General features: G+C 40.1%; 1 protein-coding gene across 3 annotated transcripts in view; it reads right to left on the bottom strand.

The window, feature by feature from the left end:
• Positions 1–23,495, bottom strand: part of TRPC6 (transient receptor potential cation channel subfamily C member 6) — an 82,638-nt gene extending 59,143 nt beyond the window's left edge. Inside the window, exon 1 of one of the 3 annotated variants that reach the window (XM_063394538.1) lies at positions 22,248–23,495. In XM_063394538.1, the coding sequence (XP_063250608.1) occupies positions 22,248–23,030 (783 nt within the window). In that variant the 5' untranslated portion in view covers positions 23,031–23,495. Of the gene's footprint in view, positions 1–9,780; positions 9,798–22,247 lie in introns of those variants that run through there. The other 2 variants (XM_063394539.1, XM_063394536.1) reach the window with 2 other exon arrangements.
• Positions 23,496–23,893: the final 398 nt, after the last annotated feature.

Genomic DNA, 23,893 nt, shown 5'->3' on the forward strand with positions numbered 1-23,893 from the left:
AAATATACTGTCTTCCAATATACTGTCAGAGAAGATTATTTTCAATGGTTACATTGTGGCTATAACATGCAGCTAAATTAAACTGTCATAGAAGATTTATTTATTGAGATTAAGTCCAAACTTTGCTTTGAAAAAAAACTGCAGAGTTATATGGCTCCCTCCCAACCTGCATATGAGAGGTTCTTTTGCATAAAGCCAAATGGAGACAGGAGGCAGGTGGGGAAGATGAAAATGGGAAAAGGACACTGTGACCCCAGAAGCTTCCACAATGTGTCAGGTGCAGGGCTTTGGAAGTGTGCACAGACAGGTTTAATCAAAGAGCATCAGCTACTCCTTCAGGCTTTCATTCTAGAATCAGCAGGAAGCAAACTTCTAGAGTGAGGAAAACCAACGGGGGGGGAGGGGGGGGAGGAGGAGGAGGGGGTGTTCAGACAGACCACTTGTCTCTTACTATCAGTGAACTCTCTACTTAAAACTTTCCTAGGTCAGGACTGGCTGAGTGCTTGGGGGAACATACAGACCCACGCTTAAATTTCTCTAACATTTGTTCTGTATCTCTCCCCTTTTCAGAGCTAATGAAAGCCTTCTACAGAACAAAGAAATGCATTCTGTTGATTGGCACTAGCTGGTACAGCATTTATCACAAGTTTAGTCAACTGTTTGCACGGCAGGCCTGTGAGGCTCATCCTCAGTGACCTGTATGCTGGTTAAAATGAATGTTTCACTACAGCCCCTGCACTCAGTCCCAGTAAAATCTCTCACTGTTGAAAACAGGGTGGCTGCATGAAAATGAACGTTTGGAAACAGGTCCAGAAACACTCTTAACTCTTAAACTGTGAAGGGAATTGTTTGCAACACTGTATATGGATTAGGCAAAAAGCAGGACAGGGAACTTTCCAACTTGTTACTCACAAACTAAGAATTGGTATAAGACACAAAGGTCATCAACAGCCTTGTCATCAGAAACTGTGAAGTTGTGCAGTTCAAAACCCTGAAAGAAGGTGGCAAGACAAACAACAGAATCCAGAGTCTCAAACTTCAGGAGAGCAAATATGACCTTGTTTAGAAAGCTGCTCGACAGCATCCTGTGGGAAGGCAAAAAGTCAAGGAGGACTTGGTTTTCAGGACACCCTCCGCAAAAGTATGAAAAGGGATGTTTGTGATACACCAAAAAAAGCATTGTAGGAAGCCAGCATGGATGAACAACAACGTCCTGACTGAGCACAGGTGTAAAAAGAAAGCGCAAGGATGGTGGAAGAAGGAGGAAACCATTTGATTCAATACAAAGACATTGTCCAACCACATACGGATGGAGCTGGGTAGACCAAAGTCTGGGTAAAGTTACAATTAGCAAAGGAAATGAAAAGCAACTCTAAAGGTTTTTAAAGAAACCAAATAGTAAAAAGGGAAGGTTGAAGAGAAGATAGGTCTATTACTCAATGTGGCAGTGAACCTAATGGTTCTAGAGGAAACTAATGGACTAAGTCTGAGGAGCTTGGTGGTTTTTTTACCTCTACCTTGACAGGCAATGTTTGTCAAGTCTGTGAGCCAACTGTGAGAGTGCAGGGAAGTAAACCAACTGTGAGAGTGCAGGGAAGTAAAGCATTATCTAAACTACCAGAAGATTAAATTGGGCCAACTGGATATATGTAAGTACAACTGATCACATCAGAGACATGTGAAGTTGCTGAGGGACCCTGCCAATACCAATGCAAGACTGTCATCTACGATCTTCCAAAGGTTTTGGAAATTGAGAAAGGTTCCTGATTCTTGATACCCAGAAAAAGGCCAATGTTGCACCCATTTTCAAAAAAGGGCTTCCCCAGAGGTAACCTGTGCACAGCTGTAGATGAATCAGCCCAATCTCAGTATCTCAGGAAGTCTGTGGTAAATTCTCCTGGAAGACATTTTCCACACATGAAGGATAACAAGGTGGAATAGGCAGCATCAATTTTCTAAACAGCAAATCACACCTGTACTTCCTTCCATGACAAGATGTTGGGCTCCCTGCACTGAGCTAGAGCAATGACATCATTTGATTTTACCAAGGTCTTCAATATGACCCCACAGTGGGATAGACAAATTGACACAGTATGGTTTGGAGATGGACAAGATAACATGAGCACAAAAATGCCAGGGCACTTGAGCTCAAAGGGTAGCAATAAGCACCAGCTTGGAGAAGCCCAGCTACCGCTGGTTACCAGTGGAACAAAACTAGGGTTTAACAGTGTTTAATGTGTGACATGGATGACAAGGTAGAGCACACCTTTGGGAAGATGGTGGTAGCATCGACACACTGGAAGGTAGGGCTGGTGTTCAAAGGGCACACCACAGAATTTGGCCAAATGTAACATTATAAACTTCAGCAAAGGCACCTGTAAAGTCTATGTCCATGACAGATTAAACCAATGCACCAAGCTGGAGAAAAACTAGAGAATATGCACCATTCCACAAAGGGTGTGCAGGTCCTCAAGGTAAAGAAGACTCAGCAACATGCCCTTTTGGTAAGGACAATCAACCATATACAGTGCTGTATCAGTAACAGTGCTACCAGCAGATCAAGGGAAGTCATCCTTACCCTTTACTGGGCACTGTGGAGACTCTGTTGGGCACATCTCGAGTACTGTGTCCAGTACAAAAGTAAGACATGGACATAACAGGGCAAGTCCAGCAAGTGTTCAAGGGCACTGGAGCTCAAGAAAGGAAAGAAGAGATTAAGGAAACTATTCTTAGCCAACTTGAAGGAAAGAAAGCTGAGGTAAAGACCTAAAAAAATCTTTATAGAGCTATAAAGACCTGCTTTCTACAAAGACCTGCTGGAAGGATATGAAGATAACTAACTTTCACTCATCTCAGTGAAATGACAAGATGCAATAAGCAGAAGTTGCAACACAAGAAATTAAGATTTGGTTTAAAGAAAAAATGCTCCCTTGTGGCAAAGACTGAGAAAATAATTTGTGGAATCTCCACTGCTGGAGACTGAAATTGTTCAAACTCAGCTGAACAATACCCTGTGCAACATGAACCAGTTGGACTAGCAGGGGTTTAGTCAAAATTACCTTAAACAGGTTAATTTCAGCCCACACTGTTCTACAATTTGGTGACTCTATGATCAGTTCAATACCATAGAAAACTGCATTCCAATATCCACCGCTACAAAGGTAGCCTCCCTTTCTACACAGAAAATGAATAAATAAGTATATTTTGGAAGCAGAGAAACATAACTTGCAACTATGTTACAAGTGATTGAATATGGACCAAATCATCACCAGCAAGGTGTGATATGTGGTAATAAATTATTAAAAGTCAAGAAAAGAGCTCTTGAGAAAAAAATGAAGGAACTGGATTGCTTCTTCTTAATCTGGAAGGACCTCCAGTATACAAAAAAATTCCAGATCCACAATACTTCAAAGATAAAAGAAAAACTATTTCCCTGAACTAGGCAAGGAGTTACATCACAAAAAACTGTAGAAGTTAAACATTTGGAAACCAGAATTGAACCTCTTATTTCCTTCCACCAAAGCAACTTCTTCAATGACAATAAGATTTCCTAACTTAACATATAAATATCTATATGACATTATATCAAATGCATTATTGAGTCTGGGTACATTAGCTCTTATTGTCCTTCTTATTAATATACAATTAATCTTGCAGTAGCTGGCAATGTGCTACATTTCATTTTGTCTTATTACTCTTCTCTTCAATTTTCTGTCTAAAACTTTGTATTTAGTTCTTTAAATGGGGCTGGAACATCTACCATTCATTAGGCACAAAATATCACCCCTATCTGAGAGAACTATTAAAAACTGAAATGGCAAAGAAAAGATTGTTTGCCTTTAGAACTGAAAGCTTCTGATAGGCTTTTAAAAAATTATTTTAATATTTTCCATATTCCTTTTACAACAGATTTTGAATCAACTTCAGAAAATTTCATTTTAATAGACAGACTTCTAATTCTTCCTCTGAGTGTCTATCTGACTGAAATGCAGCTTATTTTTTACCAATTATATTTCATAAATTTCTAGTTATTGACCATATTTAGGCTGCTCAAGTTGTTTGAAAGTGAAAGGGCTTCTAAATTTTAAGGACTGCAGCTGATGATCTACACAACCCTTTGAAATTTCAATACTCACATGAGAATATGTTAAGAGGGCCTTTCCATTGTGAATTATTGTGTCGAGTGCAATGATGCCTTCAGGCTCTAAACAGAGATTTTGGTCATTGAAATGTACATTTTAGAGTAAAGAAAGCATAGTTAATAATCTGCTTCACTAAACTTTCCCTAGGATATGGATGTCAGACTATCCATTTGCCCTGAGTTGGAAACCTTCACCTATTGCAGAAAAACAAATCATAATCTCTATCTGGTTCAAAAAGTCCCCAAATCAAAATAAGATCAACTCAGTATAGAAGTCCCTAATGAAAGCTCTCAGCCTGAAAGTGTACTGTATATCTTGAGATGTAACTTTAAAATTGAGACTGTTTCAGTGTTTTGTCAGGCTTGAAGGTCACCATTAGCTTTCCTTGAAGTTATTACACTTGTAACTGGAAAAATACAGCTAAATGAGTACTGAGTTGCTGACAGACTAGTACGTTTTCAGCAGGATAGATTTTGACAGAATGCACATAAAAACATTCTGCCGCAATCATACCCAGGCAACTTTATCAAACCTTGAAGCTCACATTACAAAATTCATTTGAAAGTCACAAAACCAGAGATCTTTTAAAACCAGTGTCAGACACAAATAATCAGAGACATTTATTTTCATAGTAGTTATAGGTGCCCATGCAGTAAGTTCCTCGTTCTATAAGTGGTGTTACAATATCAACATCCATAATCAGAAAAATTAATCTTCATAATCTTAAAATAAATTTACTATTTGGAGGGCTTTGCATGTATGAAAAAACAGCTTTTTAAGTTCATAATAAGTTAGTCTTCAAACAAAATATCTCTCAGTGTTGTCCATCTATATAAACTTTGCACAAACACTGCTCCCTTCCCACAGTCAATGCCATAAATAAGGGTGATATCCAGATGGTGCAAGCTGCTGGGAAACCACTAGTCTTTTCCCAGTTATGTTGACATGCATAAATGCATTGCTATCCCCATTATCCCCATTATATTTATCTGTGTCTCACTTAATTGCATTTATGACATCATCTGTACCATGATTCCAAAGAACTGTTTTTGTAAATTATAGGAACTCCAAAGATAAACATAAAGAAGCCCGAACTGTCATAAAAGAAAGTGGATGACAGTAAAGTTATTTTTTGTAGTTTTGCAAATTAGAAATCATCCAGTCATCGACTTAACTACTAAAAATGCACATTTTCAAGGTTCTCAAATCAAAACACAACACCGCTCACAAGACATACACAAAAGGCAGTTTAATCAGTATGAATGTAAGTCATCCAGGTAATTGAGAATCCACACAGTCCTTCAGCCTGCACAAGGAAAAGCCAACCAGTAAATATCTGTACTAGTGCAGGAAACAGAGCGCAGTTTTTGTAACTAGAAATGGAAGTGTTACGTAAGTCTAGCAATACCCAGTCAAACATAGTTCACCTTCAATAAATAGACTGCAAAGGTGAGAGATGGATAAACTAAGCTGAAACTTACAGGTTTCAAGGCTTTGGCAGGAGAACTATACAACTACAGCACTTGTTCTCCCATCTTGACTGTCATCTGTAAGAATATCTGAAGTTTTGTCAGGAGATACTTCAACAATTTGTCTAAAGCCAAGATACACTCTATGTTTTTAAAGACTTTCTCAGATATATCCAGATTTTAGTGTGTAAATACTGCAATTTGCCCTTCAAAATTGATTCAGTGGCTGATTTCTTCGCTGTAGTCAGCAGCCCTTATTTTCAATTTCTTGCTCTTCAACCAGACACGAAACACTGTGATTCTCTGTGCTGACTCTACTGTGATTTAACACTACTCAGTGCTGACATGTTTAAATTATCTCAGGTAGCAAGAAGAAAGCATCAGTGTTAAATTAATTCTCATTCTAATATTTTACAGTCAATGAAACCTCTTAGGAGATACATGTCCTACTGCTCATCTATGCCAAATCATCTGTCAATCTTCATTTATGCAAATCAACTTGCGTTTTTAACCCCTTTAAATCTGCAAAACTGACAAGTGCATTAATGCTTTATAACATGCTTTATAAAATCCACACACAGAAACAGATTAGCTCAATAAAAGTATAATACTTCCATGTCTTCCTATCCTTCTATCAAATCATATAAACACTGTTAACTAATTTCAAATGCCAGAACTAAACTTTTATGCCTTTCAAAATTTCTCACTCATTATCAACTCGACTAAATGACTCATTAATATTCAATTAAATAGTAGAGAAAATGTAATTTATTGCTTCCAAATGTAATAAATCATAAAAACAATTTTAAAAATTCAGAAGCACAAAATGCCAGAATCATGTTTAAGAATGTGATACAATATGCACACGAAGAAAATTAAATGAATTGGTTTAGTATATTTAAAAGTCTATTTCTTTATAAGGTCAGTAAAATGAATGTACTACATATGTGAAACTAGAAAAATCTTGTTGTAGAATGAAAAGAATATTAAAATATTAGAGTGGGTTTTTTCCACTTCCTTTTATGTAACTAAAGTCTAAGTTCATAAAAGAAGTTTGTTGCTTTTCACTTCAGTTGCCTTAAAACCATTGAACCTCAATCAGAGGATAAAGCACTTTCTGAATTGGAGGGGTCTTAAGGTTGAATATACATTTATGGGTAAGCTTAGATAATTTACATTTTCATATTACTTCCACTGCTCCCTACATACCTCTTGTGTACAGATTAATTCAAATGCTTACAGAACTGCAATTTAAGCACAGAGAATCCCATTTGTCAAAACAAACTAATAACTGTCAAGTGTCTTGTAGTCCTCTCATTTTTAAGCTACTAAAAAAGATACTTTCATGCATTCCTGGTCAGAAGTTAATTCTGCTTGAATGGAGCCTCTGTATTCAGAGACAGCCTCAGAAGCAGCAGCAGCTTCTGTAACACTGGCTGCCTGCTTCCCAGGTCTGGGATTTTACCTTCCCAGACACAAAACCAGATAAAACAGTTTTGTGTGTACAAAGTGCACCCCACAAGGCTGGCTACTTCAGCCACCCCCTTTATGTACCTGTGGGACAGAGACATGGTCCTATCCTATCTTCTCCCTGCCCCTCTTTGGGTAAGCCTGCTGAAGGATATCCAGCCAGCAGTGCCATGCATTTCCTCAGCTCAGAATCTGCAAGGTCCCTTAATGTTTGCCATGTGATGGGGAGGAAGAAGGAACTCCTGACTGCCTTTACACAATTCATATCCTGTAAGGTCCAGAGACCATCCACTCACAGAACTTTCAGCACATGAAGAGGAACACAACAATACGGTGACAGGATAACAACACAAGCTTGTGCTGGCATTGTCAAGAGCTCTGCTGAGCTCTCTCTACTTCGATCATTTAATGACAGAGGGTAATTTCCTTTAATTCCATTTAATGCCATCTATTTTCAAAAAGGGGGAAAAGGGGAACATAGATGAGCATGTGCATATGTTACATATACATCTCTAAAAGGAAGGAAAACAAACATATCACATAGCACAGATAATATAGCTTATCCTAGACACAGAATGTATCTAAATCCAACTGCAATACAGCAATCCAGGAACTGCATGGGGGGATTCAAGCACAAGATGAAACGCTGAACAGAATTCAGACCAAACGCACTTATTTTATTCCTCTTCCCTGCTCTTCTAGAGCTATGAATTACTTCTGGCATGAGTCAGACACAATTTTCACCATTACCTTTAACACAGTTTATTTTATAGTTGTAGTTCCAGGCAATAGGGTACAGTATCAGCAAAAAAGGTCAGAGAAACACAAAAATCATCTTGCACAGGAGACCTGGAAATGATTAGTAAAAAAAAAGATAAAAGTAATGTAAAACACCTTAAAAACACAGCTCTTCAGGTAGCTGCTTCCTCTGCTACTTGGTCAGAGAAATGCTGCTAAAGGTGGCAAGTACATCACTTTCAATTATTTTTATAAAGCTTTATTAATTTTAAGTAGTCACATTTTTTTACTGCTTGTTCAAACCAAGACTACTGGGCATCCTTTAAAAAAACATTCACAAGAGCCCCAGTAGAATTTTCTTATCCTCTGTAGCACAGAGTTTACAACAAAACCCCATCAAGCTGCAAAGTAGAAATCCTATACAGAAAACAATGTGGTATCCAAGATTACTCCAATACCTCCACATGCAATGCAAGTGAAGATAGAAAAGAATGGAACAAAACGAAAAAAAACAGTTAATTGAATGAGGGAAACACACCTACATGGTTTAATGGTTTAAGCCTACAGTGAATGACACAAAACAGTGAGTTTGTAACAGGGGTACTGCAGATCAACATGCCCTCCAGTCAGGACTGAACTAGCACTCCAACACAGGAATAAATTATACCTTAATCAGATTAGCCAGAGTTGTAATCAAAAATTGAGTATTTCTTTTATCCTCAAAAGATCCATGCAGTCTGTATTTATTTCTTGCAGATATGACTATTAATATCAAAAGTAGCTGAAATCTGATGAAAGATGCAAATATGAAATATAACAACCCTAAGATCTCATCAAATTCCTAGGTAGAGTCTCCACAGTCAGAATTTTTCATGGTGAAATATTATTCAGAGCATATTCTTTTTTGGTTTAGATGCTATTCCTCTTTATAAATATAATATCTTTCAACATGTTCTCCTTTGTGTACCTCTCATTAATCTTGACCTGTCATGGGTGAGTGCTCTGAACTGAAGAAAACTGCCAATAAAATAAGGATGGGAGAAAAATATGGATTTTAACATCATGGGTCCTCCATGCTTAATATATGTCTCATGATTGCAGGAGAACTAGAGTAATTTATAAGTGCATGCAAGTGTGGATAAAAAGGACTGGATATGAAATGAAAGCCATGTAAACAACTGATTAGAAAAATGACAACCAGCAACCTCAAGACTACTCAAAGTACAGGAAAAAGTACTAAAGATCTTTTAAACATCTGAATAGAAAAGAGCAACAGGAAAATCTACTGGAACTGGATGAGTGATCAGGGTTTAGGGACAGAGTAGCTTCCTTGTGCAGAAAGAGCATGCACATTTTCTGCTTGCCACCTGAGGAAGATGGAACAGTAAGTTGTCTCTGCTTTGCAAAAGACATTATAACTGTACTAAAGACAGTAACTAGCCTAGAGATAATTGTGTTTCAAACAACATAGATATGCAATAATATAGCAAATACAATTGAGAAAAAGGTAATGAGTAAGATTATTCCAGCAGTCACATTTGACTGATTCAGGATCTTTATATGCTTATCCATTTGTTCTTCCATTATACTCTGTATACAATAAAATGTGTCCATCGCCTAATATGAATCTAGGTCTGACCACATATTTCTACAAAAATAAAACTTCACTGACAAACTGCATTTGTAACTCAACCGATGATGAAAGGCTGAAACTAACTTCAACAACTTCAGAGAGAACACTAGATGTAAGCAAACTTTTCTTCTTAGATAAAATAAAGATTTGCACAATATATAACGCTCATGGTCCAGGAGACCATTTTTTTAACAGCTCTGTTTGGGAGAAAATAATGAAGTGTACCTATTGATACTCTTCCTGCATCTATGTCAGGAATAAGCCATTTTCACCACATAAATGTGATGTACTTCTAATTAAAGAATCCATGCAATATCATTAAATTTACCTTAATGCATGCGCAATAAAAATTGCAGCAGTATAACTTCAGGGTGAAGAAGAGATCCTGCAGAAGATCTCAGCATTTCAATGTGTGGTTACATAAAAGGGAAAACAATGAAAAAAAATTACTTTGTATTACTTCTAATATCTGTAGTAACTGTAATTCAAATTAATTACCTTATAAGAATAAATAAACAATGATGATGTTTATTGTTCCCTGCTATGCATAAATAAAGTACTTGGTATCATGATCTCAATGAGACTTTTAGAGAAAACAGAACTGGTGGCAAGTCACACAATTCCAGCAGGAAAAGATCACTTGGCTTTCTCAGATGTAATGGCAATTGCAGCACACAGAACAAGTTTAAAAAGAGCTGTGATCAGATTTGATAGATCAAAGGCAGGGAATGAGACCCCTAACAGCTACTGTTACTTCATAATTGCAGAATATTTTGCAGAACATGTGACATTAGCAAAAACTGTCACTCACAAAAGGTTAAAAGGCCTTGGCCTCCACTGAACACCATGTTGCCTTTGATCCCACAGAACAGAAGAAATCCATGAACTAGTTAGTCACATGGCAATGTCATTAGCTGTTGTTGCTCTCCAGTCAGCTAATAATAATAGAATAGCATAGGGAGGATTTTGCAATCACTTGACAAAGACTGTTCTTACAGCCAAAATGAAATCAAGAGGTTTGCCTTCACAGAGGAAAAATAAATTTTCAAAATATCCAGAGAAAACTTTGAGACCTTTATCTTCAAGACAAAAAACATAATGAAGAGACACAAGAACAGTTCTGCCTTGCTAATATTTTTTGGGCAGGTATCTGTTGGGGATTGAGATTTCTGTTCTTCCTGAGTTGAAACTGGTCTTGTAGCTTGGTCTTTGACACCCCACAAACCCATCTTACTGCTAAATAATTAACTACAGTGAAATATAGAGATGAGAAATTTTCCTAGGGGGTATTAATTCAAACTGAACGAATTTGGAGCACTGACCTTTGTTTACAATGGTAAATACCAATCAAAACCAGCTCTCACATGGTCCTAATTATTATCAAATTATACTGGATTTGCAACATGCTCCAGAGAAGAACTGTAATTTAATTAAAACTTTCTATAGTTAAATAATGTTAAGTGATAAAGAATGATGATTCTAACATCCAGAGAATCCAGTGAATTAAAGCAGAATAACAATGTACAGTGGTTTTAGCACATGAAACTGCATGGACTCTAGCAGAGTTAAGATCCATACAATAGCATTTTGTTGGGATGGAAGGAAACTCTCCAGCTGGAGAAATAATACACCAGGAGAAATAAGAATCAAAGTGGCCTTTTCATTTATTTGGTGGTGTATACAGGTTCTGAAAAAAATCAAAGTTTCATCAGGAATTCCTCCTGCTTGCCTAACTTCACTTGCCAGATTTTAACCAAATATGTTAAAATTAAGGGAAGAAGGGGAGGCTTCATTACCTGAATCCAAACTTTCATGTTGTAGAGGAGGAGAAAGCATCTGTAGGGTTGCTTTGTAACTGATCTGAAATGCACAACTTTGCATCAGTTCCACAGCACAATTAGCTCCATTTTCCTACTGAAGGGAGACAGAACTGTAGTTTTGGTCACAATTGCTCTGCCTGGGCTGGTCTCTTGAGAGAACATCATGAGCTGAACACCCACAAGCCAATACACTCAGAGTACAGCCGACAGCTGAGGGAGTCAAGTCGTGCACGCAGAGAGGGAGAGAGTTCAGCAGAGTGCTGGAACTGTCCTCTCTGCAGCCATTCCAAGGAGGGAGATTCAAAAGCAGTTGATTTTGAATCAACCCATGTATGATTTATGGTGCCTTCAACAAGCCAAATGCAAACATTCTTATTTCATTCTTATTTTGATCAAAAAGCCAATGGAGAACACTTCTGAGAACAGTGCTGTCAAGACTTATTTGGAAAAGAAGAATGAATGTAATTTTTTAAATCATGAAAAGATATACAAAACCAATAACATTCCATGTGAACAGAGGTTTCAGAGTTACTCAGTTTTCATTTTTTCACAGCACTTGCGAAAATGGGAACATAGCCCTCATCTATATTCTCTACTGGAAAAATGAAATTGTTCTGTTTTTTTGCCAAGCATAAAAGGTGATATCCCAGAAGAATGGAAGGGGCAGGAAATAAACCCAAAGGACAAAACATGCACTTTCAGAGTCTTACTTACAATTTTTATTTACTTAGAAATTGGATTTTTTTCTTCATGATCTTCCTGTAAGTGTTATGCTATGTACTCTCTGGAGCAGCAGTAAGTACAAAGGTGTGAGGAACAAAGAGTCATGCTCTCATGCAGCAATAACGTCTGGGATATAAAGTTAGTCTATGTGAAAAATAGGGTTATTTAATTCACGTTCTATAGATAATTATAAGCTGGAAACTGTAATATATTGTATAAAAGTATGTGTACATGCTCTACCCGCGTGCCTCACAGATTTCCGTGGAGCACCTCTCCTGATCTTCCCGGTCCAGAAATAGAAGGTGAAAATACAAGGCACTAATGCTGTCAGAAGAAGACAATGAACATTGACCAACCTACACCCTGGCTACTTGCAGCGAAGATCACCTAAGAGCAAGGATTTACTCTGGTCGTTAGCCTACCTGCGACAAGTCATCACACACTGCTACGGCTGTTAGATTACCTCAAAGCAAGGACTTACTCTGGACATTAGCATTTGAATATGGACCGAGGGACTTTTTCAGGGCTTAATGTAAACACTCTTAATTGCCGGTGCTTAACAGAAACAGTGGGAGGAGTGCTGCCGAAGGGGAAATAAAGCGTATTTAAGCTGAGCCCCTGGGCGGGGGAATTCGTGTACCCAGCTAGAGACCAGACTGCCAGGCTCTGTGTCTAAGGGTCACCCTTGGCTCTTTTTCCTGGGAGAAACTCTGTCAAGTAGGTATCGCTGTTTGTGTGGGGGTTTTTTTATTGCTTAAAATTCCGTGATTTGATTCCAAATTTTGTGATTTGAATTTTTAATAAACCAAATTATTGAATTTGGAAATAAATTGTCCTGGCATTTATAACAGTCTAGTCAACATATCATTTCTCTAGATGCTACACATGAAAAGTGCATGAAAATAATTTTACCACCCTTCTCCCCCACCTTGCAGTGCCCCATTCCTGTGCATGAGAATATACAGCAGCTTCATCTGTCTTTGCTGCTTTCTGGAAATTACCTTGAATTTTTAGGAAGATGCTAATTGATGACTGGAGACAGGTAGAAAAAAAAGGCAGTCTAATTTTGTACATTCATAACTTTTTCATTTTGACCATCCCCTCCAGTTACACCATTTTTAGCAGCTTGCCTTTTTTTTTTTTTTTTTTTTTTTTTTTTTTGTAAGGTATTTAGCAGTTGTAATTTCCTATTTACTGCCTCTTATATTCTCAGAACCAGTAGTTTCAAGAATATAGAACAGTCGTAGATGCTTTCTTGGTTTTTTCCTACCTTTTCTCTCAGTCTTGGGCTCAGGGGTTACCAAGCAGAGCGAGAGGTAAGGTGATCCTATCAATCACTGGCTCTTCAGCCAAGACAGTGACGCCTGTTAGTATATCTGAACATATTCCACGAAAGACCCATCACCTATAGACACGACAAAGGTTCTCATTAGAGCAACGTGAGAACCAGCCCAATGAGCGTAACAGAAAGCTGTGCTTACCTGATCAAACAGGCAGTACCACATGATGACACAGCTGGAGTGATCTCGACTGCTTGCTATCATGACATAGCAGAGCAGTACAACCCCAGCAGGCACAGAGGCAGGATCCCAACCCTGCATCACACCCAAAAAGAGCCACCTCATGCCCCTTACAAGCAGCAGCCTGCTGCTGAGTCTGGCTGTGAGCTTGCACACACTTGGACACACGATGGACACACTTCCATTTTCAGATGACATTCAGAGCTACAAACCTTGTTCCATACTTCTTACAATACAGAGCACTCAGCTGTACTGTGCCACTGCCAAGGGGCTGTCTCGGTGAAAATTCATATTTGGCGTAACATTCCCCCTCTGCTAATATAATATTGATAGATTCAAAAGAATTATTCCAGACATAGAAATTATTCTGAAATTACATCTCACTCAATTCTGATTCCTCAAAACTCTCCTCGGGTCTCCAAATATATACAGAACTGGACCGCATGGCCCTCCAATGAGTTTATTTCCCCTCCTCCTCCATGTGTACTTCCATGCCTTTTCTGGCCCTCTGGAGATGTCAGGACCCGTATGCAATCACAAGTCTTGTCTTTGAAAAAGGTACACAGATACCCAGCAGTACTGCTACCAGCACCTTCCTCGTTGATCCATGTCCTGCAGAAAGCTAGTTAAACCACAAAGGATACTCTTTCCCTCTAAGGCATTATGAATGTTCTCACTGATAACTAGGGAAATTTCTGCTGGTTTTTAGATTTGATGTAAAATCAGTAACACAGAAACCTCAGGTCATGAGAGATCCTCAGACAGCTTTGTAAAATGAGAGGCATTAGCCTTGCTATCTCTGTAAATCCCTGCCTAGATTATTTTTTAAGTTTGTCTTCCTGTTATGCATTAAATGCTGTTGCTGATTCTAGGATGGAAGTGGCTGTGGGGTAAGAAATCCCAGTGTATATTTTATATATCAACTTGTTAGGTAAGATCATTATTATTTTATCATACAAAGATATTTCTGAAATTTCACTATCACATCATTTGCTGTTTACCTACAAATGTGCTCACATCAGATGTTGATAAATGATTAAATAGCTTTCTGGCTTAAACCTCTAAAATTCTTTTCTGAAGAAAAGTAGGGAATATTAACTTCTTCAGTTTTGTACCATATTCAGCATTCATTCTGCAGATCTGGAAATACTGCTATTACTGACTTTTTTTTGTTAGGAGTGCTCTACAAAATGTTTCAAATAATCTAAACTGTATCTTCAGAAACTTAAGTCCCTCTCCTCTCCTCTCCTAATTTTTGGTCGTTTTATTTGTTGCTCAGATGTCAGTTCAAGATACTGCTACTTTTGCTCCAAGGTATCTGCCATGTTGTTGCAACTCCTTAGTCTTCCCCAGGCAGCAAGAGGTTGTTAGACTCTCAGCCTCACTGACATCCAAGGGACTTTAACAATAATACAGATTACAGCCCAAGTTTTCCAGAGCTTTTGATATTGTGTGGTTTAGTTTTCCAGATCCTGAAGCAAGAACATCTCACAATGAGAGGCCATACAAAATACCCAGTATCCTTGAAAAGTTTCATCTCGTGCCTACTACTTGAAAATGAAGTCATATTAGCTAAGTTTTGTAAGTGCTATTGCACTTCGATTGTACTTTTATCAAGGGTTGTTGCAGTTTTTAGCTCAGATTTCTACATTTAAAAGAAAACAAATTTGTGTCTTGTATGGGGAGAAGTACAACTCTAATACTCACTTGAGGCTCACGAGATTCACTCTAAGACTCACAAGAGCAGCAATCTTCAAAAACCGTCCAGAGTAACTAATAGGAATCTTGTTCTTAAAGGGAGAGGAATATAAAATCTACGGAGAGGAAGAGTCACTTCCCACAGCCTGCCTTTTGCTTCTGATTTGTCAGGATAGTTAGGTAATCCCCTCACCAGTGGAGCAAGATGAAACCTCTGAGCAACCATCCTGCTCTGTGTTCCTACAGGACAGAGGAAAGCAAAGACAAGCAGTGGACACGGCCTGGGCAGATCCTCGAGCAGATTTATCCTTCAGGGCTAAGAGAAGTTCAGGGCTCTGAGAGTTCTCAGAGCACGAGGTTTCTCTTTGAATAAGCACCACTATTACAGCACATATGTCACTTTCAAGAACGCCTCTCCCACATATCCCCGAATGAAGCTCTCTAACCTTTCAATTACCATTTCAAAAGCTGTTTTTAGGTAATACACTTGCATCATTGTAGTTTCACTGGAACTAACTATAAATGAATAAATCCAGATGGAAAGAAATCCAAAGAAACATAATAACTTCAACTCACGTACAATACAACAACCTCAGCAAATGAAGATAATAAACTAGAAATTCCTAGCACGTTTCTTTCACTAAGAAATTTTTTATAAGACTTGAAAATTTAAAGCAATTTTAGGTTATCTTAAGGAAGAAAAGCATATAACTAAAGATTTTCACAATGGAATTAAAACTAGTACAGAAAATCAATTACTACATTGAAAAGCAGAAAGGGAAATTGGTTTATAATTTTCTATCATGAAAAACAGTTGCTTTGGAACAATTCTCATAGAGGTTTACTGTGGGCTATTACTACTTGGCAGGCCCAGGACACGTACACAGAATAGGACTAACAAAGTTTATCAGTCTGGCCTGGCTACCTGTTCCAGGTAAGGGAAGCCAATCATGACCAGAAAAGCTGAAACATGTTAATGACAGGAAAACATCTTACAGAAGGAAAACATAAATCACCCCTCAAAGATAAGGGAATCTTCCCCTTTGAACAGCTGCTAAGTAGACAGTCATCAGTCCTAAAGTCAGTCAATGTGCACAAGAAGAGAAACCCAGGCTGGGCCAGGAGGAAAATCAGCAAACCAAGTGTTCCTCTGAACTAACACCAGTACTGACAGAAGACGACAGAGGCAACTCCAAGACCAACTCTAAATCCACTCTTCAGTCTGCTGGACACTCACCTACTTTCTAGTTAAGCTAGTTTGCTAGTTGAGCTGATGTGACATGCAGACAGTTATAGGACAAGAGGGAATGGCTTCCAACTAAAACAGAGAGATTTGATTAGCTGTTAGGAAGAAATTCTTTACTCAGAGGGTACTGAGACATGTGGAACAGGCTGTCCAGAGAGGCTGTGGATGCCCCATGCCTGGAAGTGTCCAAGGCCAGGTTGGATGGAGCCCTGAGCAAGCTGATCTAATGGGTGGCATCCCTGCCCACAGCAGGGGTGTTGGGACTAGACGATCTTTAAGGTCTTCCCCAACCCAAACCCTTCTATGATTTTGTAACATGGCACAAAGCTTTATGAAAATTCTCCAGTCTGAATACTCTGCAAAATCGTTAGTGCTGCAGCAGCACCAGGCCCTGTGGTCTCTATTCTGTTTTCTGTAGATCAACCGTGATCCTTTGGTTTATGATCCTTCGGTTTATGATCCTTCTTTCTACAAAGGAGAAAGCTCTTTCTTCTTTTTTCTATGATCCTTCTAAAGGCCTCATGGATGCTTCTTTTTTTTTTTAAATATCCTCACTTCTTTGTTCTTTTCACTAAGGTAAATACTAACATCAAACCCTGTGTTTAATCAAGTTTTAAGACCAAAATGAACTCCACTCATGCTTTTCTGAGCTGTCATCATCTGAGCTCACAACTACAATACTGATATTTTATTCATATGATAATTTTTTTTAACAAAAGGGAACTACATTCAACTCTTACAGAAAACAAGTTATCCACTTCCCACACAGCTTTGAGAACGCACCTAAAAACAGCAATACTTGATATGCCCTTATTTCACTTACTCAGGGTTCTTGTAGTAATTCGCACATTTTATTCTTAATGCCAAAGGTTCCCTTTCTAAACTTTTTCTCAATATTGACAAAAAATTATTTAAACATGTCAGACTGGGGGTTACAATAGAGCTGTGTTGGCAAATGCACTGTTGGTAGGAAAAAGCGCAGTTGTACAGAAATGGCTACAGAAAATAAGCCCAGACCTTAGTCTATAATCTTCACATTATATTCCATACATTTCATTTCACTAAAACTACTGTACTTGATTGTGTATGTCAGTGTTAAACAAATAATAAACATTCTACTTCAAGACAAAAATACCATTAATCCATTCCAGAGAACACTGCCTGTAATTTAATTACTGTTAAGCTTCTTGTCCACATTTAATTATCAAAACTTATATTTAAATACTGCTTATCAACGCAGATCCTTTAAGCCTCCTTTAAGACTCTGTGTGCAATTGGCTACAGTCACAAGTGCACAAACTTGTACAGGAGACTCACTGTACACACTTCAACTTTAAGGCCTTCTGCTAAGGCATTGCCTTGCACTGCATAACAGCATAAATCAGTATGAAACCAAGTTAAAAAGAATTTGATGAACCCAGTTTAACTGCCTAACTTTTCTTTTGCTCATGTTTGCAGAGCTGGAAAGTTTAACACAGCCTGATGACGCAGACCCACCATGCCAAACCGCCTTTATTTGGGGATACCAATATTGGCAGGAATTCTTCAAATAGCCAGTTATTATAGCCTTCAGCTTCTGGGGTGGCAAATGCTGCTGGGAGAGTGTTTGACAAACAGCATGCTGGTTATTAACATTTACATTGAAAAGTATGCCATATACATCCCACACATTTCTGAATCACTGCTCCACCCTCCTCATGCAAATTTAACAAATGACTTATATTTTCATGGAAATCTTCCAGTTTTATAAAATTACGTCTCCCAGGGAGGTGACTTTCATTTGTTTGGTGACTACATGAGAGCTAGGGTATAAATAAATTTGCAGATATATTGCAATGGCTCAAGCAAAATGATTATGAAGTATTAGCATGAGAAACTCTTTGGGTATTGTAGCTGACCAAAGAAGTTCACAGTTCAATTAATGAGTGTGCACAGTGAACACAAGAGTGCCTAACAACTAAACCCAAGAAATCCCACAAGCCTTCATCAAAAATGAACACATGTGGGGGGAAAAGCCTACCTAACAGGAAACAGAGATATGTGTGATGTTGAAAGTGAAGCATTCTCTTCTACCTACTTGTAGGATACAGAGAGTGAACTAAAAGCTGGATTTTCTGGGGCTTGATAACAATGTTGTCCTTTCATTCAAGACCTCAGGGACTACATTTAATCACCCAGAATATGATAGATTCAGACATGATTATTTTTTTTCCTGTGCACAGTAAGAGGTAGATCCATCAAACCTAAATCACATGATGATTTGTGTTTTTGTTCCATACACTAGGCTATAAAAGGAAATTACCCCCCACCATACCAGCTCTTCTACCTTTTTGATCTCAACAAGACTATTGCAACATATTTTTGGAAGACAAAGCATCTCATCAAAGAGACTGACAATCTGAAACACAGCTGCCACATTGTACAGTACTCCCTGAAGAGATTATGTTTAATGAAGAGTCTGGAAAATAATTTTACAGGTCATTTCAAGCAAGACAGTTGAGACTAGAGATAAAAATTACATTGTCAATGGCAGAAAATGTTATATTGCAGGCAGGAAAGAAATCATTAAACATTTTATTTACAAAGAATAGATTTTTAAGTATGTACCAGGTTTGGTAATTTTGAGAAACAGCTGGAAACTCACAAAAGTTGAGGAATAGTCTATGTCTCAAGGCAGTTATGTACATCAGAACCCTTTTTCCCCCGTTTTCATCTGGTAATTTGTGTGCCTCATTTACTTTACAACTGACATTTTAATACACAATTATCCCTCCTCACATCTATAAGAAAACATTTATTTTTCACAATGCAAAATATTGCAAAGTATAAATAAGCAGTATAACCAGATGTCTAACTGAATTAGTGTCTTCTCACTAGCTTAGTACACTGACAATCTGTCTTACACTAACATTTTTTCAGCAGGGAGGTTTACATACAAGTGCTATCACTTCCAAATCCTAGGGCACATTAGAGCTCATATTTGGGGTTAGACATTAAAATGCACTTTCCATCCTGTTTTAAATCTCAAAACTGGGCTCTTAGCCAATGAAATGTTTGCACAGGGGGGACAAATCCCAACATATACACATTTTTGCACTCCAGGAGTCAATCTTCTGACATGTATATAGCAATGTATTTCATGATACATAAGGAGCAAGACTCAATGACCAGATAAAGAGCACTAAATTGTTTACTTGCATTTAATTTCTAATATATCTTGAAAGCCTAAAGTCTTAAAAAGTGGCCTCATTTTTTGGAAATAATTTATTTACATATTCTACAGATTGCCTAGATTTTGGGTTTCCTGCATAAGGTTCTGAATTCAAAAGAAAAGCAGGATTTTTCCAGCACAAAATTCCATTCAAATTTTGTTTTGCATCATACCACATATAAAGGTAAAAGCCTTCCATCCACTGCCAAAAGACTGTGTGACCCTACCTGGCACAGCTGATGAGCTCAAGGTACCTTCTCAAAATCTTTTTGCAATAAAGGTAGCAACTACCTCGGATACAGTAAAGCTGTTCTCCAGAAAGAGGAGCTACAATACAGGAAATAGATCTCTGTAAATGGTTTGGGTTTTTATCATCATCCAGAAACTACAGCACTTAATGGCAGCCACAAAACAACACACTAACATCAGCATTAGCACTAAATCACTACTCGAGGAAAACTAGTCCTTAGTATCAAGCTACTTTTCAAGCTATAGTCACACACCATACTATACCAGTAAGTGTGTTACCCTCTCAGTCAGTAATGTTCAAAAGGAGGTAAAACTCAGCTTTTTCTTTTGGACATCAGCTGTACTCTGCATTATTGTTCTCCATTAATCACCATAATAACATCAGGAAATGCCAGTAATTTGAGGATTTAAAAAAAAAAAGTAAGGAAAGTATTCTTACTGCATGTAGATGATAAAGAGTATAAAGATCATACACTGCACATGGCCTAGTTTATTATTTATTAAATTCTTGGCCTTATAAAGGCCTCTAGCAAAAAACAATTACTTTTTCTAAAAAGGCAAAATATACTTGAGATGTGGTGTAGCTGGAAGTTAGGCAGCAAAATTCAAAAGCTGTGCTTGGTAATCACCAAGGAGGTCCCCTGGAGGAGCCCATTCACTCACAGCATTCATTCCCACCAGCCATGGAAGTCCTGGCCGTGGCCGCACGTAAGCATTTCCCACAGATCTCTGTGAAGTGATTCCTTTCCACATCCAGAGGAACCCCGAAGAACAACTTCTCCATGCCTAGCATGCATGTCAAAAACAAGCCCTTGATAACTTCTTGTGGTTATTTCTACCCTTGTTCTACAAAGCAACCTGATGCAGATGCAGGCTTTCCTTATGGCCACTGTGAGGTGATGAGAGGCAACCTCCACACTGGGAATGTGCTGGACCAAGCGCTGCCAGCACAGGCTCTTTTTTCACTTCACTCTTGAAGGGAAATTTTCAGCACCCCACAGACTTGCAGATTTTCTTTGAAGAGATGATTCGAAACACTTATGCAAGATCTATCATCTCACAGCTGCATAAACATTCTGAATGAGTAGATGGCAAAAGAACTTCAGAAGTGCCATATTAGTCCAAAGCTTTAGTCCACTAGTGAGAACCAACCTGAACTAAACATCCATAAGGCTTTTTTTTCTGAAAGGAATCATTAGATAGATGCATTCATATGTTTTGAGATGGGGTTTAAGTCCAATGTGCCCATTTCAGTTACATGAGCATACTGAATTAGGGAACCACAAAGACACTCAAGAATAGCAATACAGCAGCAAATTTTGAAAACTCTGGTTGTTCTTAGCTGAGTTGATAAATATTCAAACACTGTAAGTGCTCCCAGTTTCATTGTTGTTATTCCTTTCTTATATCCAGGTAGCTGTCAAGCGGCTGGTAGGTGGCTCACACATAAAACAGCAAATATTAGGAGAGACTGATAACTGGAATTTACCAGTTAAGCAATAAAAAGTAATTTGTACAAAAGAAAGTACACATCTTCTGGCAATCATCTGAGATTTTAGGACTCATCTTGCACTGCTTAATACCCATTTCCCCCTCTGTTGGATAGCTTCTCCTCAGAAGCATTAACAAGTGGTAATTACAGTAGTCATGCTGACAACACATAACCAAAGGGAAGCTGTCAACATTAAACAAGAAATCGACGTGGACGTTAAGTTGTGGCTCCTGGAACCTTTGCAAGTTATGTTTACGTAATTTAGCGTTTATTGCCTATGTTCTTGCACTCTGCATTAAATGATAACTACCTGCCAAAACTCACATAAAGAAATTACACGGCTTTGACAAAAAATAATGATAGGAGGACGGGGTTTTTTTGCAATTCTGTTGGAATAAGGAAAGGAGGATGGTTTCATGCACACACCTGCAAAGTGCGCTCTCTCGGTGGGAGCAACCGATCGCAGGAGTTAAAATTTCCGTAATTACATTAAACCCATTGGACGCCATCAGTTTTATGTACACCCGACGTCTCTTGCCCTGCTCTCCACAGCCGCGCCCGAGCCACCCCCTGGCCTCCCTGTCAGAGGGAAGGCACCACGGTCGGTCTGCTCAGAGGAGAGCTGCCAGCCCGGGCGCGGCGGTGCCGACGCTGCTCCTCCACCTCTCCCGGCACAGCTACCCCGCTCCAGGACCGCTGACGGTCCCCACGCGGCTGCCCACGGGCGGCCCGGCCCGCGCCGTGACCCCCGCCCGCCGCACCTGTCCCGCCACCGCCACCGCCCCCCGCGCCCGGGCGGGGACCGAGCGACCCCCGCCGCGGCCGGCGGGACTCACACGGGGTAGAAGGCGTAGGGCGGCAGGGCGCTCTCCTCGCACAACTCCGCGTCCAGCAGCAGGTAGTCCTGGCTGTCGTTCCGCCGGGTCCCCGGCGCCGGGGAGCTGCCCCTCCGCGGCGCGTAGGGCTGCGCCTGGCTCATGCTGTCCCACGGCCGGGCTGCGGGGCGGCCGGCGGCTCCCTCGGGCCGCGGCGGGAGCGGCGCCGGCGCTCGGGGCCGCGCTGGGCTCTGCCCTGGCAGCGCCGCGGCCGCGCCCGCTCCGCGCCCCGGCAGCGAGGGGCTCCCGGCAGCCGGAGCCGCCGCCCGCCGCGCCGCAGGCGAGGCGCAGCTCGGAGCGGGGGCAGCAAAGTTTGCGGCGCGTTAGGCGGCGCGGCTGTCCCCGGCCGGAGGGAAGGGGCGGGAGGTGGGAGGGCGGCGGGCTCTGCTCGCCTCCCCTGGGCCCTCGGTGCCCCCTGCGCGCCTCCTCCGCCCGCAGCGCCCCGGCCCCGCCGAGCCGTGGCCCTGTGCGCGCCCCGGCCCCGCGGCGCCGCCTCGGGCAGGGGCCATGTCCCGCTGACCGCCCGGCTGGGAAGCAGCCGCCCGCCGCTTCTCGCAGGGCACGGCCCGCGGTGGTCTGAAATGAATCCCGCCGAGCCCTCCCGTGGGAGCTGGGCAGGACCGGCGGCGCGGCTGGCCGTGGCTCCCGCGGCTGCGGAACGGGACTCTTGCGTGGATTTACTGTGACTCGGGGGTACAGCCTGCGCTGCCCTTGTGTCCTCGTGTGAGTGCCGAGGAAGAGCATCAGTGAAAATGAACGCTAATCCAGTAGACCCAGACCATCTGCAACTTTCAAGTCTTCCCCATAAAGTGGAAAATTTCCATGGAAATTGTACTTCCTTTTCAGGCTCTTTGCCTCTTTCTTTCATCTCTGAAACATCTTACAAACGCTGTTCACCTGTTTCAGAGAAGAGCCAGTTTTTAATCACCTCTAATAACTTCAGTAAAGAGCAGGGGCAAAATACCAATTATCGGTAAAAAACCTGAAACAACACAATATTTTATCAGTAATAACACTTAAGCAAAACTCAGTCCACTTTTCTTTCTCAGTTCTGCTTCACTAGTAGCACTTTGTTTGATGACAGTTTGCAAATAAATAATTACAAACTTTTCGAGGAGAAATGTATTGCACTGAAGAATTAACATCTGACCTTTAGGTATCTTTCATGTTAAACATAGTACCTACCATTTCATAAGGGAATGTTAGAATTAAATGTTGTAAATGTATAGTTAAAACATTAGTGCATCCAAATAAAATCACTCCTTCATTCCTGGCCGTGTTCACGTATTGAATTCTTGCCAGTGTTTGTGTTGGAAAAGCACACAGCCCTCTCAGTACTCTCTAGGCACGCACACCTTCCCCTGATTTAGTGATGTGCTGAGAAAATAACTGGGCGAGCCCCAGGACAGTTGTTTGCAAAGCAGGCTGGCACTGCCCGAGCTCTCCCGCAGCCCTGGCCAGACCATGAATTCAGTGGCTGCCTGGGCCACTGGGACTTGTCTCACCTACTGAAACTGCTAGAGGAAGAGGTGTGTAAAGAGACCTGCTGCTCATTTCTGTGGTCTTTAGAGGAGGTGCAAAAATACCTGCAGTCAAATTTCCGAAAT

Source organism: Prinia subflava, chromosome 3, assembly GCF_021018805.1.
Source record: "Prinia subflava isolate CZ2003 ecotype Zambia chromosome 3, Cam_Psub_1.2, whole genome shotgun sequence".
Classification (NCBI taxonomy): domain Eukaryota; kingdom Metazoa; phylum Chordata; class Aves; order Passeriformes; family Cisticolidae; genus Prinia; species Prinia subflava.